The sequence below is a fragment of the Colobus angolensis genome, unplaced genomic scaffold, assembly GCF_000951035.1.
Source record: "Colobus angolensis palliatus isolate OR3802 unplaced genomic scaffold, Cang.pa_1.0 Scaffold393, whole genome shotgun sequence".
Taxonomy (NCBI): domain Eukaryota; kingdom Metazoa; phylum Chordata; class Mammalia; order Primates; family Cercopithecidae; genus Colobus; species Colobus angolensis.
Window position 1 is genome coordinate 1310270 of NW_012117299.1, and position 18577 is coordinate 1328846.

The following is an 18577-nucleotide window of genomic DNA, read 5'->3' on the forward strand; positions in this document are numbered from 1 at the left end:
AACACATTCAGATCTGACTGCGTCTCACTACCTACCTATTATCTCTCTCTTTTGTCACTGCAATAGCCTCCTAACTGGTCTCTCTCTTATAATCTCTTCTCAACATAGCAGCCAAAGTGATCATTTTAAACTGAATCCAATTTGGGGTGGGGTGGGACAGGTGGGAAGAGATGAAGACAAGATGAAGATCCCTAAATGAAGTGGTAGTAGCAAGTGGGCAAGGAAAGACAAGAATCAGAGAAAGAGGAAGAAAAGAAATCATCCAAGGAGGGGGAGGAAAAAAATCACCCATTTCAGATTTACATCTGGGCTGGAGAAAAAGTTTCTGTTAACGTTTTCACATAGAATAAATGTACAAAACCATGGGGGTGGGAGGTGGAGAATGAGTCAGATTCATCTACTCAAATGTTTAAGCACCAGGCTCTAGGGATATAACAGTGAATAAGTTCTTATGGTGGCTTAAGATGCGTTACTTGACAGATCTAGCTACTCCTGTGACCTGATCTTCAGCTCTTTACTCCTTTTGCTTCAGGTGCACCAACCTCCTTGTTGGACCTTGAACCCTCTCTCAAGGGCTTTTACACTTGTTCCTTTTGCTTGGAATTCCCTTCCCTCATATCTTCATAGCTTACTCTCACTTGAATTCTGTGGAGATGTCACCTTGTCTGTCTTTGGGCAAATTAGGAAAGGAATACCTCCTTAGTGGATGCAATCTTTTAAGCACATGGCCTGAAGACGGACAGTCTTTGTATGAAGAAATGGCGTCTCTTCTAGCAAATGAAACCCTGCAATAGGGCATCATTCAGGGTTCTAAAATTCCAGCTACTTGGGAAACTGAGGCTGGAGGCTCACTTGAGCCCAGGAGATTGTGGCTGCAGCGAGCCATGATCACACCACTGCGCTCCAGCCTGGGTTACAAGGTGAGGCTCCATCACAAAAAACAAAAAACAAAAAAAAGAAATGCATTGGACACTTATGCTAATTTCCAATTCAGAAATTAGGAATAGTTGCCTATATCATTCCTATTTCCCATGTTTTCAAAAATGTTATTTTTAGTTTCTGAGACAGGGTCTCACTCTGTTGCCCAGACTATAGCACAGTGGTGCAATGTCAGTTCACTGCAACCTCCACCTCCCAGGCTCAAGTGATCCTCCTACCTCAGCCTCCCAAGTAGCAGGGACTACATGCACACACCACCACACCTGGCTAATTTTTGTATTTTTTTTAGAGATGGGGTTTCACCATGTTGCCCATGCTGGTATCAAACTCCTGGGCTCAAGTGATCAGCCTGCGATGGCTTTCCAAAGTGCTGGGATTACAGGAGTGAGCCAGTGCACCAGGCATAAATCCCTTTTTCCGTAAGAGGACAAGAAATCAGTTTTATCCGTGAACCCGTTTTTCATAGTTGTATGGAAAACCCCCACAAACTCAAAAGTCCTTTTTCCTATTTTCTCCCTCAACAAGCAACACAGACAGAAGACTTCTGTGACCAAATGTGGGGGAATTTCTCATCAACACACAAGCAATCAGTTCTGCACTGGACACCAGCCGGGTGTTCTGTAATTCAATTCAGATACTATCTACCTGGAGATAGTGTCAGAGCCCACAGGTTGAGGGCCCAGTCCCCGAAACTGCTCCCTCCTCCCACCCCAGCACAAGTTGCAAATCGGGGCCTACAGAACTTCTGACTGACTGGCTTCAAGTTGGAGTACCAACTCCTTCTCTTGATTAATCTGCTTGAGTGGCTCATACAATTGAAGCAAACACATTTACTAGTTTACTATAAGACACTACAAAACATACAGATGAAGAGATGCACAGGGAAAGGTATTGGGGAAGGGGTGCCGAGCTTCCAAGCCCTCCCCAGGGCACCACCCTCTTGGAACCTCCATAAAAAAGTCTACCAATGGTACAACTATTTAGTTGGGATAATTTAAAGATGATTCTGTTCAACAATCTTGGACAATTCTTTTTACTTATTATCTTTTTACAGTAAAAGTATAATTCCGAAGTTCTGCAGATATTTAATTGGGAAAAGACACAACCCTGCAGTCAGTTGGGAAAGCTACCTTTAGAAGAGAAAAATGAATTATTTGGGAAGAAATATATTAACAGAACTGTATTTCCAACCCATTTACTTTGTAGGCCATGAAATGTTCTCATTTGAGCCACTTCTTCTGTGCACACACATTTAGAGAACCTTTTGAAAATGAATTAAAAGTCTTTGCCTTCTTCAATCTGTCGATAAACTCTTGAGAATGCTGAGAAATCTCCAGAAAACCAGTATGTTTTCTCTTGGGAACAAATTTGAGAGCCTCTTCCCAATTACCAGTGTTTTTCAGACATAACAAAATACGCATCATTTGATCTAAGGTGAGATTTTTGTTACCAGTATCCCATTGTAAATATTTATCTAATGGAAGGCATTCAGTTGCCAGGTTCAGCCGTTTTGCCTTGGCTAGGGATGTGCCTGGCTGCATCTTCTTATCAACAAAAGACCCAATTATATAAACTTTGTCATGCCTGAAAGTAGTCATAACATTGGGAGAATCTGCAGTTAAATAGATAATACTGTCCTTTGGAAATAAATCTACATGAGACTTTTCTGTTGCTGTTAAAAGCAATTTGTCCCATTTTTCTTCATACCGTTTAACCAACTCTCTGTGATAAGCACCATCTGTTTTTAGATTGCAGAAATAAATATGGAAAGGATCAACATTTCTTCTGTTCCATCCTTCACTTTCTAAAAGCTGGGAAATAGTATACTGCAATTCTTTTGGTTTCATATAATTTTCATAAGCCATGTCAAAAACCAAAGGTTGTCCAAACTGCATGGCCTGGGCACCCTTCCAGCTCATTGCAATGTTTATATTCCTATCCCAAAGTCGTAAAAATAGAAAGTTTTGCTGTTTATCTTCCTCAGTGGTTTCCAGCAGCTTGACATTTTTTGCTTCTTCCCTTGCTGCTGCTTTCATTTCCTTTTTTATTTGCCTAGCTTTTTTCTGTTTTTCCTTCACATATAAATATTTTAAATATTTTTTTTTTGCTGTTTTAGAAACACATTCCGTAATGGTTTTGAGCTCTTCTTCAGTGATGTGTTCTGGTACTTCTTTGCCAAGCAATCTCCACATCTCAATGAACTCTCTGGTGGCAGCTAGAGGATCTTCATCCTTACTGCTTGAGATTGTTGAAACACATTCTTCTTGCACACTAGATTTCATGGTAGTTTTCCACTTATCCAATTCTAGCTTTTCAGAAGGGGGTGTACTCTCATTATTAGGATAAGTAACAGCTGGTATTTTGGAAGATATGTACCTCTGCAAAATTGTTGAATATAAATTATTTCTCTTCCTATGAAGGGTAAATGGCACCAAAAACCTGGTGAAAGGTCTGAAGAAATTGACACAAACACTCATTTTGAGGAAAGCAGATATGTAAGATAACTTCTGTAAAAGAAGAAAAATGCAATTAAAAATTAAGATTTTTAAAACTTATCAACTAATTGTGCAAGTATAAATCTGAAATACCAAAATAAAATCAATTTTTGAAACACAAAGTCAAATCTTTGTACCAATTTTTTTTTTCTAGACTCCTGTGGCCTAGAGCCTGTGATCACTCATTGAGCAAAAAGTTTAAAACTTATTTGGGTTCTTGGCTGGGTGCAGTGGCTCATGCCTGTAATCCCAGCACTTTGGGAGGCCAAGGTCGGGGATCACCTGAGATCAGCAGTTCAAGCCTAGCCTGGCCAACATGGTGAGAAACCTCATCTCTACCAAAAATACAAAAATTAGCCAGGTATGGTGGCAGACACCTGTAAGCCCAGCTTCTTGGGAGGTTGAGGCAGGAGAACTGCTTGAACCCGGGAGGTGGAGGTTGTAGTGAGCCAAGATTGTGCCACTGCACTCCAGCCTGGGTGACAGAGTGAGACTCTTATTTTAGACATGAATTTCACTATTGCTTTAGCTAAAAGGATAACTTTCCTTTTTAGATTTTTATCTAGGGGCCCAGATAATCAATGTTACTGGGCAACAAATTTATGTATCACCAAGGCAGCTGACATCATGATGCTACATTCTCCTCCATTCTACACTAAGCCCAGATACAGAACCAAACACAAGATCCTTCACAAAAGCAACAAAGACAAAGGACATGAAAGCAACTGAGAATGGCAAAAGGTAAAAAGCACTTAGGAACTGCTGTACCAATGCCCTCATTACAGAAATATACTGAGATCTACTGATCAAAAAATAGCAACAAACTCTTCCCCAGTTCAGGCTTTATTTTGCAGCAAATAATGTTTTTAACAAAGAAAATGTCCAAGATTGGGACAAATGTATAAAAAGCTCCACAATTTTATCCTAAAGGCCTGGATGTCCATGAGATATTGAAGGTGCTTACAGATGTAAAACTAGTCTCAAATTTGAAGGAAAAGAAATAAAGGGAATTCAAATTTTGTACGAAATGCAAATAAAACACTTGAAAAATTCCTTCTTCCCTTGGCTTCATTTAATGATCCTGCACAGGTTTCCTGCTCTCTGACCTATGCACTGATGTCCAGATGCCCCTCCCTTAAAGGTGGATATAACTCTGCATTCTATCCTATTCTTTTTTTCAATCTATATATTTCCCTTGTGAGATGTGACTTACTTCTGTGGCTTCAATGACCATTCATCAGAAAGACACCTCAAATGCAGGCCGGGTGCGGTGGCTTACTCCTGTAATCCCAGCACTTTGGAAGGCCGAGGAGGAAGATCGCTTGAGGCCAGGAGTTTGAGACCAGCCTGACCAACATGGTGAAACCCCATCTCTACTAAAATTACAAAAATTGGCCAGGTGTGGTGGTGCACGCCTGTAATCCCAGCCACTGGTGAGGCTGAAGTAGAAGAATTGCTTGAACACGGGGGGCGGAAGTTGCAGTGAGCCGAGATTGTACCACTGCACTCCAGTCTGGGCCACAGAGTAAGACTCTCTCAAACAAAAACAAACAAAAAACACCTCAAATGCAACAAATCAAAATAGCCCCTCTAGCTTTGCTTCACAATCTGGTCCTCCTTCAGTGTTCTGTTTCAAGGGATATGGCTATCCATTGGTATTGTTCCCAACATATATTTCTAAGCCTGCTGCGGCCAGGTCAGCTGCATCAGCATCTCTAGCTACTCTTCACCTCACACTTTAGTATTCCACCATTAGTTTTCACAGCACTCTTGTGCCTATGACAGTACTTCTAACATTGTACTGTAATTGACTGGTTATCTATTTGCCTCTCTAGATGGTAAGGACTAGCTAGCGTCCATGAGGACAAGGACTTTGTCTATAATGTTAACACTGAATCCAATGCTTGACAGTATTTGGCTCACAGTAATCACGCAAATATTTTCCTAATATCCTTGATCGATGCTTCTTACATTAAAAGAAAGAAAAAAAGTTCAGCCTCCCTTTATTATTTTTTTTGAGAAGGAGTATCGCTGTGTCGCCCAGGCTGGAGTGCAGTGGCACGATCTTGGGTCATTGCAAGCTCCGCCTCCCGGGCTCACGCCATCCTCCTGCCTCAGCTTCCCGAGTAGCTGGGACTATAGGCGCCCACCACGCCTGGCTAATTCTTTTGTATTTTTTTTTTTTTTTGAGGCGGAGTCTCGCTCTGTTGCCCGGACTGGAGTGCAGTGGCCGGATCTCAGCTCACTGCAAGCTCCGCCTCCTGGGTTTACGCCATTCTCCTGCCTCAGCCTCCTAAGTAGCTGGGACTACAGGCGCCCGCCACCACACCCGGCCAATTCTTTTGTATTTTTAGTAGAGACGGGGTTTCACTGTGTTAGCTAGGATGGTCTCGGATCTCCTGACCTCGTGATCCGCCCGCCTCGGCCTCCCAAAGTGCTGGGATTACAGGCGTGAGCCACCGCGCCCGGCTCAGCCTCCCTTTAAAGAAAACAATTTACTTTAAAATCCCCGAAATATTTAAACTGGAGTCCCCAGGCCCCAGTCTAATAAACATTGATTTCAGAAAGAGTTTTAAAAGTTTTATTCTTGTAACTAGTAAAGACTTAGAATACCACAGAAATGAAAACCCCAATTGTAAAAAGCAATCAAGGACATCCTTTCAGGAACCACTGATTTTGTTTAAGGTACTGTACTAGTTATAGTTTATTAATCACAGGGCTTCCTCTTACCTCTGGGCCTTCCGAGCGCATACGCTCCACTAAGTGCGTCTTGGAACGTCACCGGCGTCCTCCCACCCCCAACACACATATTAGGAGAAAGAAGAAACTCGCTTACCAGGAGTGCAAAGATAGTGGTTCCAGCTGGCGCAAAGTACAGGAACCCTAGAGGACGAAGGACTCCGCCGTATGGACGCCCAGTGACCCGCGCCGAAGCCAGCACGCAACTTACCCAATATTCCACACGGTAGACCAAATTCGTCGCCGGGGCTCAGGCGGAAGTTCCGCCCTCTCCCTTCCGGCGCTGCTTTTTTATGTCACAGCACTCAAAGAACGCTTTCCCGGCCGAAAGAAGCGCCGTAGACGAGACAGCTGTCAGTAGGCAATTGGGTACTTGCAGACTACGCTCTTAGTTGTCATGGACTTGTACCTGTGTTGTGTTGTGTTATGTTGTGTTGTGTTGTGTTGTGTTTTCCTCCATTTATCCTAAAAACTGTCTCTCGGCCTGCCAGGTGGCTCACGCCTGTAATCCTAGCGGTTTGGGAGGCTGAGGCGGGCGGATCACTTGAGGTCAGGAGTTCGAGACCAGCCTGGCCAACATAGTGAAACCCCGTCTCTACTTAAAACACAGAAATTAGCCAGGTGTGGTGTCGCGCGCCTGTAGTCCCAGCTACTCAGGAGGCTGAGGCAGGAGAATCACTTGAACCTGGGAGGCGGAGGTTGTGGTGAGCCAAGATCGCACCACTGCACTCCAGGCTGGACAACAGAGCGAGACTCCGTCTCAAAAAGCAAAACAAAAACTGTTTCTAATCCTGTTCTCAACCGACTCTCTGCTTGGGCTCCGTATTTATAAACATTTGCTGACAAAGTACTAAAATAAAGTGGTTTTTTTTTTCACACTTCTTATTCAGGTTCAAACTCCCTGACGCTAGGACTTTAAACTCTTAATCTTTTTGACCAGTTTATCACCAGTACCTGTCACTATGCTTGGAACATGGTAAGCCACGGTAAGTTTCTCTCTCCTCCTAGTTCATTTGGAAAATTAATGTGAAATGAAGTTAAAACACGGTTGTAAATTGGTGGCCTTTGGGCCAAAATCCAGCCTCCACATATTTTGTTTAGCTAGCACAGTGTTTTTATGTTTTCAATTATTTTGGTTTAGCTGTCATCTTAAAAACATATGGTACAAGACCATTTACTGGGGAAAGGTCAATCTTTTCGACAGTTGGTGCTGGGAAAACTCGATATACACATGGGAAGAGTGAAGTTGGACCCTCACCTAACACCATATATAAAAACTAATTCAAAATGAGTCAAATACTTAAATATAATAGTGTAGTGAAAACTATAAAACAGAATTAAACATAGAGGAAAATCTTCATGACACTGGATTTGGTAGATTTCATAAGTATGACACCAAAATCATAGGCAACATAAGAAAAAATATACAAATTGGGCTTCATAAAGTTGAAATACTTTTGGGCTGGGCGCAGTGGCTCATGTTTGTAATCCCAGCACTTTGGGAGGCCAAGGCAGGCAGATTATGACGTCAAGAGATCGAGATCATCCTGGCCAACATGGTGAAACCATGTCTCTACTAAAAATGCAAAAATTAGCTGGGCATGGTGGTGTGTGCCTGTAGTTCCAGCTACTCAGGAGGCTGAGGCAGGAGAATTGCTTGAACCTGGGAGGCAGAGGTTGCAATGAGCCAAGATTGTGTGACAGCACTCCAGCCTGGCAATAGAGCGAGACTCTGTCTCAAGAGAAAAAAAAAAGATGAAGAAATACTTTTGTACATAGAAGGACACTGTCAACAGAATAAAAAGGCAATCCACAGAATGGGAGAAAATAGTTGCAAATCATATATCTGTTAAGGGATTAATATCCAGAATATGGCTGTGCATGATGGCTCACGCCTGTAATCCCAGCACTTTGGAAGGCCAAGGTGGGCGGGTCACCTGAGGTCAGGAGTTTGAGACCAGACTGTCCAACATGGTGAAACCCCATCTCTACTAAAAATACAAAAAATTAGCTGGGCATGGTGGCAAGTGCCTATAATCCCAGCTACTTGGGAGGCTGAGGCAGGAGAATCGCTTGAACCCAGGAGGCAGAGGTGGCAGTGAGCCTAGATCGCGCCACTGCACGCCAGCCTGGGCACGACAGGGTGAGATTCCATCTCAAAAAGCAAAACAATGACAACAAAAAATGCAGAATATGTAAAGAACTAGAACTCGACAACAAAAGAAACCTAAACAACTCAATTCAAAGTGATCAAAGAACTTGAGTAGACATTTCTCCAGTGAAGATATAAAAATGCCCAGTAATCACATAAAGAGATGTTCAACATGATTATGGAAATGAAAATAAAAACCACAATAAGGCTGGGCATGGTGGCTCATGCCTGTAATCCTAGTGTTTTGGGAGGCTGAGGTGGGAGGATCACTGAGGCCAGGAGTTCAAGATCAACCTGGGCAACATAGCAGGACCCCATCTCTATTAAAAATAAAAAAATAGCCAAGTGTAGTGGTGTGTGGCTGTCGTCCCAGATACTTGGGAGGCTGAGGCAGGAGGACCACTTGAGCCCAGGAGTTTGAGGCTGCAGTGAGCTATGATTGCACCACTGCACTGCATGGGTGACAAAGCAAGTCTGTGTTTCTCCTGTCTCTAAAGAGAAAAAAAGCCAAAAAAGTTAAATGTTGGCCAAGACGTGTAGAAATTGGAACCTTGTATATTGCTGGTAAGAATGTAAAATGGAGCAGATGCAGCTGAGTGTGGTGGCTCACGCCTGTAATCCCAGCACTTTCAGAGGCCGAGGTGGGCGGTTCACGAGGTCAGGATATTGAGACAATCTTGGCCAACACGGTGAAACTCCATCTCTACTAAAAATACAAATATTAACTGAGCATGGTGGTGCATGCCTGTAGTCCCAGCTACTTGGGAGGCTGAGGCAGGAGAATTGCTTGAACCTGGGAGGCAGAGGTTGCAGTGAACCGAGATCACGCCACTGCACTCCAGCCTGGTGACAGAGTGAGACTCTCTCAAACAACAACAACAACAAAATGGAGCAGATGCTATGAAGAACAGTTTAACAGTTCCTCAAGAAACCAAACACAGAATGAACATATTCTGCAGCTATTCCTAGTTATATACCCAAAGGAATTGAAAGCAGAGACACAAACAGACACTTGTACTCTAATGTCATTGCAGCATTCTTGATAATAACCAAAAGGTGGAAGCAACCCAAATATCCATGAACAGATGAATAGATAGAAACATGTTGCATGTACATATAGTGGAATATTATTCAGTCAGAAAAAGGAATGAAGTTCTGATACATGGTACAACGTGGATAAACTTTGGAGGCATTATACACTAAGTGAAATAAGCCAGGCACTAAAGGACAAATATTGTATAAGTCCACCTATATGAAGTACCTATAATAGTCAAATCATAAAGATAGAAAGTAGAATAGTGTTTACCAGGGGCTGGGGAAAGGGAAGAATGGGCAGTTACTGTTTAATAGGTATGGATTTTCAGTATGGGACGATGAAAAGTTCTGGAGATGGATAGTAGTGATGGTTGTACAAGAACGTGAATGTATTTAATGCCATTGAACTGTACACTTCAAAATGACTAAAATGGAAATGTTTATATTAAATATACTTTACCAAAATAAAAGAAGGTAGGCATAGTCTTTTCCAAATGATTTTAAAAGACAAGATCTTTTGTAAGAGACTGATTACCATCATGTTAGAAAGGTGAGGTAGTGATAGCAAAATAATCATGAGTTTACTCCCAAACATGGAAAAAAATCAAGAATAAATATCCTCTAGTGGTTATAACAAATAGCAGTGGTAGGGGTTATCTTTTTCTTGTTCCTGTTCTTTAAACAGATACATCTGAAGTTTTTCCATTAATATTTTATGAAGGTTTTTGCGATATGATCTTTGTCAAGTAAAGGAAATTTCATTCTGTTAAGTTTACTAAGTTTCTTTATGTGAAAAATCTTTGGAAGTGTTTCTAAAAATATAGCAGAACATAATTTATTCAGTATGTCTGGGATCTGACCTGTTCTAGATTAAGAATATTTCCAGGGTTCAGACATCTTACCTCCAAAAAAAAGCACAGTGATTTTCAAAATATATGTTTTGGCATAGAAAAATGGCTTGTAATATGGGATGTAAGGTACACAAAAAATAAATTTTAGGCCGTGAGCAGTGGCTCATGCCTATAATCAGCATTTTCGAAGGCCAAGGCAGGCAGATTGCTTCAGCTCAGGAGTTCCAGACCAGCCTGGCCAACATGGTGAAACCCTGTCTCTACAAAAAATACATAAAAAAAGAAAAGAAAAAGGACTAATTTTTAAAAGCAAGGAAATACATAAAAACCCATAAGGCAATGTCACATAAACACTAGAATTGAAAAAGTAGAAGGTCTGAATGCTCTCTCTTAGCTCATATTTCTTCTTGGAAACAATGGTTAGACCTAAGTAGAGGCTGTTTTGTAGTAAAGGCACCCACTCTCCAGTTCCCCAGAGCTTATTCCACCACATGTTATCGTTTCTACACTGGTACAAATGTAATTTGCCATGTATTTTGCCTGCACTGTTTATTACATAATAGAGAATGATTTCTCTATGCCAACGTCTCTTTCAAGAGTTGGAAGACAAAGCATGGATTCAACGATTTAGGTGTTACTTACAAAGTAGAGAACTCTGATTCTCTGCTTTACCTTCAATGTCTACAGCAGTGCTTGGCAAGTATCGGAAACTCAATAATTATTTGCTGATTAATGAATACTAAATAGATCAGGTAAGTGATGTTAGTGGCTTGGACAAGAGTGGTGGCAGTAGAGGCAAAGAAAAGGGGGAAGATTTGAAATACTTTTAAGAGGTGGACATGACAGAATTTGGTGATCAATTTGGGAGATAAAGAGAGGAACAAGTCAATAGTTTGGTTTGAGCACTTGGGCAGACAGTGAAAAGGAGTATATGGGGTGAGGGCAGACATGGTAAGTAGAGTGTTAGATATGTGGCTTTTGAGCTGTCTTCAAGACAGCCAAATGATGTCTCCTTTAGGATATTTGGCAGAAGGCTGTGTGGGTCTGGAGTTTAGGAGAAAAAAGAATGCACCAAAGATAGAGATTTGAGAGTTACTAACACAGTCTGTGAAACCATATGGGTGGAAGAGATTACCTAGGGCTTGGGTAGAGAACAGGAATGGACAAAGGAAACTGAAAATAAGCAGCTAAAGAGATAGGAGGAAAACAACCAGAATATGACATAGAAATCAAGAAAAGGGTGCTTTCCAAGATAAGTGGATGGGTAACAGGGTCAAATACTGCCTAGAGATCATGCAATGCAGACTGAAAAGTATCTACTAAATTTAGCAATACAAGGGCCACTGGGACCTTAATTGTGAGGTTTGGGGGCTTTAGCCAGATGAATGTGAATAAGGAATGAGGAGATTATGAGAAAATAGAATCAGCAAGTTTAAACATTTCTATGAAATTTGTCTGAAGAAAAGACAGCATGCTCAGTCCCTGGGTGTGGAGTTCAGGAAAATTTTCTTCATTATTATTACTGTTATGTTGGGAGAGGCCTGACATTTTAAATGCTGAGAGAATCATCAGCAAAGGGATAAGAGAAAGAAAGGATAATAGGATGGGTAGACTTCCTGAGAAGATTAACAGAGATGGTATTTAGAGGAGAGATGGAGAGATTGGTTTTGTGTAAGAGGAAGAAATACCACTTCCATTGTAACAAGAAGAAATGAAGAAAGTTAGGTAGATATGGAGGACAATTTATAGACATGATGGCTATACTTTGATATAGTTTGCATTCTCTGTAAAAGAGGTAGACAGACTACCTCTAAGGAGACTAAAGATGGGGTGAAGGTTTGTTATCATTATAAAGAATAATATATAACAAATATATAGAAACAGAAAGTAGAGTGGTTGTTACTGTGGTGTCCTAATTAGGGAAAAGGAGTCAGGCTGGCAGGACCAGGGGAAAGCAAAGAGATAAAACAAATAAGCTATAAATATGCCTTTCTTCATGGTTCAGGACATATAAACAAAAAAGGAAGCAGATGAATTATGGGTCTGTTTTTCTTTATGCCCAAGGATATATTGCCCAAGACATATGGCCCTCCTACTCAGATAATGTACATAACTCACAAACTTACTGCTTACCAACAAATGCCTCAATTTATCAAACATCTCAGCTGACAAAAGAATGCAAGTTATGCTCCCAGTGCATTGGCATTATCAATCAGCCCAAGTTCTATTCTATAAAATCTCCAGCTAACCTTTGTCTCTTTGCAGTCAGCTCCTCTTTTGCAGGCTTCCAGTTGCTTTATTGCAATGTCCTGTCTTGTCTTGTCTCGTCTCGTCTCGTCTCGTCTCGTCTTTCTTTCTTTCTTTTTTTTGAGATGGAGTCTCACTCTGTCACCAGGCTGGAGTACAGTGGTGCAATCTCAGTTCACTGCAATCTCTGCCTCCCGGGTTCGGGCCATTCTCCTGCCTCAGCCTCCCAAGTAGCTGGGGCTACAGGCGTGTGTCACCATGCCCAGCTATTTTTTGTATTTTTAGTAGAGACGGGTTTCACCATGTTTGCCAGGATGGTCTCGATTTCTTGACCTTTTGATCTGCCTGCCTTGGCCTCCCAAAGTACTGGGATTACAGGCGTGAGCCACCGTGCCTGGCTTTTCCTACTTTCTTTCATAAATTTGCCTTTCTTTACAACCATTTTTGGTAAATTCTTTTACTCCAGAGCCACTGGCCCAGATTGTTGTCCCTGCCACCCCCTGTGACAGTTAGCAGGAATGGTGGAGTTGTTTAATGAGTTTCAGATATGCAAGATGAAAAAGTTCTGGAGATCTGTTGCACAACAATGTAAATATACTTAACACTGCTGAAATGCACACTAAAAAAATGGTTAAGATGGTAAAGAAAGAAGTATGGATTGACTAGTGAGACAGCCATGATATCAGGCAGTGTTAATGGTCTAGTTTAGTTTGGGGATCATGAATTTATAGTGGTACCAATCTGTGTTACATGATCTTTCTCTTTATTTTGCTAATGCTGCTAATGGCTAAGATGTCTGGGTATAACTCAGTTTACAGAAGGGGAGTGGTGAAAAGTTGTTAAATATACTGGTATAGGGGAAGAAATATGACTTTCTATCTTCCCTTCATGAGTTCTTAGCTGAGACTCTCTGTAACAAAAGACAGATTGAACAAGAGAAAAACAAGTTTAGTAACATGTATACATCTTGTATGCATGGGAGATAACCCAGAGAGATGAGTAAATCTTAAAAAATAAAAATTAACAAAAAAATTTTCAACTTCAGGCTTAAATATTATCCTTTTCTGAAAACAACAACAACAGCAGCAACAACAACAACAAAGAAGGATGTGGAGACAGAGACAGATTCAGTTGAGATGGCCAGCAAAATTACCTTAAACAGAGATAAGGTTTGTTATGCAGATTTCAGTTGATCCTGTCTTGATTGTTTAAGAGTCTCTAGTGATTTAGGGCCGGACTGGTGGCTCATGTTTGTAATGCCAGCACTTTGGGAGGACGAGGTGGGCTGATCACCTGAGCTCACGAATTTGAGACCAGCCTGGCCAACATGGCAAAGCCCCATCTCCACTAAAAATACAAAAACAAAACAAAAAAGAAAAAATTACCCAGGTGTGGTGGTGCACGCCTGTAGTCCCAGCTACTCGGGAGACTTAGGCTGGAGAATCGCTTGAACCTAGCAGGTGGAGGTCATGCCACTGCACTCAGCCTGGGCAACAGAGCGAGACACCATGTCAAAAAAAATAAAAAGCCTGTTTAGTGATTTAATAATCAGTGTCTTCTTGGTGCAGAGAGGGAGACATCCTTATCAATAGAGATGTCCTTTATTGAGATAAAAGGACAACTTTTCATAGCTGCTTCTGTGTCTGCAGCTTCCAAGAAAAACTAGCTCAGAATAATCAATATGTCAAAGAGGCGTATTTTAGGGTGATGTGTTCCAGTCTCCTATGGTCATATTTTGGGTTGGTGTATCCTGAGTCCCATCATCAGCATCTGAGTGGCTGCAGGAGTGGTCTATAGAGTCTATAGGAGATCAAAATATACCATCCCAAAAAATGTCTCTCTGGTGTAAGGATTATTTTGAGCTGAAGACAATTAATAAAAAGCATATAGGCCGGGCGCGGTGGCTCAAGCCTGTAATCCCAGCACTTTGGGAGGCCGAGATGGGCGGATCACGAGGTCAGGAGATCGAGACCATCCTGGCTAACACGGTGAAACCCCGTCTCTACTAAAAATACAAAAACTAGCCGGGCGAGGTGGCGGGCGCCTGTAGTCCCAGCTACTCCGGAGGCTGAGGCAGGAGAATGGCGTAAACCCGGGAGGCGGAGCTTGCAGTGAGCTGAGATCCGGCCACTGCACTCCAGTCCGGGCGACAGAGCGAGACTCTGCCTCAAAAAAAAAAAAAAAAAAAAAAAAAAAAAGCATATATAAAATGAGCTCTCTGCCCTCTCCTATCTGCCTGAGAGTAAAACATATATTTCCTTCTGTGAAGGTGTTCCTGCCACCCACTCACACACTTAATGAAGTTGTTGTCACAGGGTTAGCAAGAATAATGGACAGAAATACAATTATAATTAAGCATTTATCAAGCTGCAGTTTGACTCACTTCCTTGTAACCAAAAGGCACATAGCACCAGATTTGCACACCCATTGTTCCTATAGATAGAATTTCTGATATTAAAATCATAAAGTTTTTAAGACAGGTAGGAGCTCTGATATTAGAATCATAAGAATTTTATTTAAAAAGTGCTTGGCCAGGCATGGTGGCTCACACCTATAATCCCAGCATTTTGGGAAGCTGAAGCGGGAGGATCACTTGAGAACATAATTAGAGAACATAATGAGACTCTGTATCTGTAGAAACTAAAAGAAATTAGCTGGGCATGGTGGTGCATGCCTGTAGTCCTGTTACTGATGGAAGGTATCTGAGATACTGGCAGCGACTTTCTGTGGGTCTGCAGCAACTTCAGTTCTTGTCTTCTCAGAAGAAAGAATTCAACTGAGGGGCATAAGGCAGAAGAAGAGACAGAGGTGAGTTTTTTTTTGTTTGTTTTTTGTTTTGTTTTGTTTTGTTTTTTTTTTTGAGACGGAGTCTCGCTCTGTCGCCCAGGCTGGAGTGCAGTGGCCGGATCTCAGCTCACTGCAAGCTCCGCCTCCCGGGTTTACGCCATTCTCCTGCCTCAGCCTCCGGAGTAGCTGGGACTACAGGCGCCCGCCACCTCGCCCGGCTAGTTTTTTGTATTTTTTAGTAGAGACGGGGTTTCACCGTGTTAGCCAGGATGGTCTCGATCTCCTGACCTCGTGATCCACCTGTCTCGGCCTCCCAAAGTGCTGGGATTACAGGCTTGAGCCACCGCGCCCGGCCTAGAGGTGAGTTTTAGAGCAGGAGTGGAAGTTTATTTTAAAGCCTTTAGAACAGGAAAGGAAGGAAAATTCACTTGGATGAGATCCAAGTGGGCGCCTGAAGGTCAAGTGTGGTGTTTAACCCTGATCCTAGGACTTTATAGGTGTATTAGTCTGTTTTCATGCTGCTGATAAAGACATACCTGAGACTGGGCGATTTACAAAATAAAGAGGTTTAATGGACTTACAGTTCTATGTGGCTGGGGAGGCCTCACAATTGTGGCAGAAGGCAAAAGGCACTTCTTACATGGTGGTAGCAAGAGAGAGCTTGTACAGAGAAACTCCCATTTTTAAAACCATCAGATCTCTTGAGACCCATTCACTATCATGAGAACAGCGTGGGAAAGACCCATCCCCATGATTCGATCATCTCCCACCATGTCTCTCCCACATGTGGGAATTATGGGAGCTACAAGATGAGATTTGGGTGGGGTCACAGAGCCAAACCATATCATTCTGCTCCTGGCCATTTCCAAATCTCTTGTCTTCACATTTCAAAACCAATCATGCCTTCCCAACAGTCCCCCAAAGTCTTAACTCATCTCAGCATTAACTCAAAAGTCCACAGTCCAAAGTCTTATCCGAGACAAGGCAAGCTCCTTCCGCCTATGAGCCTGTAAAATCAAAAGCAAATTATGTTATTTCCTAGATACAATGGTGGTACTAGCATTAGGTAAATACAGCCATTCCAAATAGGAGAAATTGGCCAAAACAAAGGGGCAGCAGGGCCCATGCAAGTCCAAAATTCAGCAGGACAGTCAAATCTGAAAGCTCCAAAATGATCTCCTTTGACTCCGTGTCTCACATCCAGGTCATGCTGATGCAAGAGGTGGGTTCCCATGGTCTTGGGCAGCTCCACCCCTGTGGCTTTGCAGGGTAGAGCCTCTCTCCTGGCTGCCTTCATGGGGTGGCATTGAGTGTCTGCAGCATTCCCAGATGCATGGTGCAAGCTGGCAGTGGATCTAGAATTCTGGGGTCTGGAGGACAGTGGCCCTCTTCTCCTAGCTCCACTAGGCAGTACCCCAGTAGGGACTCTGTTTGGGGGCTCCTACCCCACATTTCCCTTCTGCACTGCCCTAGCAGAGGTTCTCCATGAGGACCCCGCCCAACAGCAAACTTCTGCCTGGGCATCCAGGCGTTTCCATACATCTTCTGAAATCTAGGCAGAAGCTCCCAAACCTCAATTCTTGACTTCTGTACACTCACAGGTTCAACACCACATGGAAGCTGCTAAGGCTTGAGGCTTTCACCTTTTGAAGCCATGGCCCAAGCTCTATGTTTGCTGCTTTCAGCCATGGCTAGAGTGGCTGGGATGCAGGGCATTAAAGTCCCTAAGCTGCACACAGCACGTGGACCCTGGGCCCAGTCCACAAAATCACTTTTTTCCTCCTAGGCCTCTGGGGCTGTGATGGGAGGGGCTGCCACAAAGGTCTCTGACATGCCCTGGAGACATTTTCCCCATTGTCTTGGTGATTAACGTTCAGCTCCTTGTAACTTGTGCAAGTTTCTGCAGCCAGCTTGAATTTCTCCTCAGAAAATACGATTTTCTTTTCTATTGCATTGTCAGGCTGCAAATTTTCCAAACTTTTACGCTCTGTTTCCCTTTTGAAACTGAACGCCTTTAACAGTATGCAAATAGCCTCTTGAATGCTTTGCTGCTTAGAAATTTCTTCCACCAGATACCCTAAATCATCTCTCTCAAGTTCAAAGTTCCACAAATCTCTAGGGCAAGGGCAAAATGCTGCCAATCTGTTTGCTAAAACATAACAAGTGTCACCTTTGCTCCAGTTCCCAATAAGCTCCTCATCTCCATCTGAGACTACCTCAACCTGGACCTTATTGTTCATATCACTATCAGCATTTTTGTCAAAGCCATTCAGCAAGTCTCTACAAAGTTCCAAACTTTCCCACATTTACCTGTCTTCTTTTGAGCCCTCCAAACTGTTCCAGCCTCTGTCTGTTACCCAGTTCCAAAGTCACTTCCACATTTTAGGTATCTTTTCAGCAACACCCCACTCCACTGGTACCAGTTTACCATATTAGTCCATTTTCATGCTGCTGATAAAGACATACCCAAGACTGGGCAATTTACAAAAGAAAGAGGTTTAATGGGTTTACAGTTCCACATGGCTGGGGAGGCCTCATAATCATGGCAGAAGGGGAAAGGCACTTCTTACATGGTGGTGGTAAGAGAGAGCTTGTGCAGAGAAACTCTTGTTTTTAAAACCATCAGATTTCATGAGACCCAATCACTATCATGAGAACAGCACAGGAAAGACCCATCGTCATGATTCAGTTTTCTCCTGCCAGGTCCCTCCCACAACACATGAGAATTATGGGAGCTACAAGATGAAATTTGAATGTGGACACAGAGCCAAACCATATCAATAAGCTTGCCTCTTTCCCATGATTCTTCCCTTAGGATGGGCTGTCTGCATGCGCAGTGCCCTTCTTACCCTTGGAAAGTGAGCACACACGTGCAATGTGTTTAGGCAGTTATACACATGCCCATCTGAGGCTTCTTCCCTTTTCCAATGGAGTGTCCCTGGAAGGTCATATTTCACCATTTTGTCTCTTAATGTGCATGCCCAGGAATTTGCTTCTCCTTGGCATCTGCATTCAGCTAACACTTTAATTTTTTTTTTTATTTGTTTTCTTTTTAAGACAGAATGTCACTCTGTCACCCAGGCTAGAATACAGCGGCACAATCTTGGCTCACTGCAACATCTGCCTCCCAGGTTCAAGCGATTCTCCCATCTCAGCCTTCCGAGTAGCTGGGAGTACAGGTGTGTACCACTAAGCCCAAATAATTTTTCTATTTTTTGGTAGAGACAGGGTTTCACTATGTGGGCCAGGTTGGTCTTGAACTCCTAACTTCACATGATCCACCTGCCTTGGCCCCCCAAAGTGCTGGAGTTACAAGCATGAGCCACCCTGCC

The 18577-nt window shown here is 42.6% G+C and overlaps 1 protein-coding gene across 2 annotated transcripts; it reads right to left on the reverse strand.

Moving 5' to 3' along the window:
• Window positions 1-1754: 1754 nt before the first annotated feature.
• TRMT10C (tRNA methyltransferase 10 homolog C (S. cerevisiae)) lies at window positions 1755-6438 on the reverse strand. Of its 2 annotated transcripts, none has more exons than XM_011955043.1 (2): window positions 6271-6438; window positions 1755-3446 (listed from the first exon to the last, which is right to left on the reverse strand). In XM_011955043.1, the coding sequence occupies exon 2, from the start codon at window positions 3414-3416 to the stop codon at window positions 2160-2162; it is 1257 nt and encodes a 418-aa protein (XP_011810433.1). In that variant the 5' UTR covers window positions 3417-3446; window positions 6271-6438; the 3' UTR covers window positions 1755-2159. The 2 variants fall into 2 exon arrangements, with proteins under 2 accessions (XP_011810433.1, XP_011810432.1); XM_011955042.1 differs by lacking the exon at window positions 6271-6438 and adding an exon at window positions 6165-6233.
• Window positions 6439-18577: the final 12139 nt, after the last annotated feature.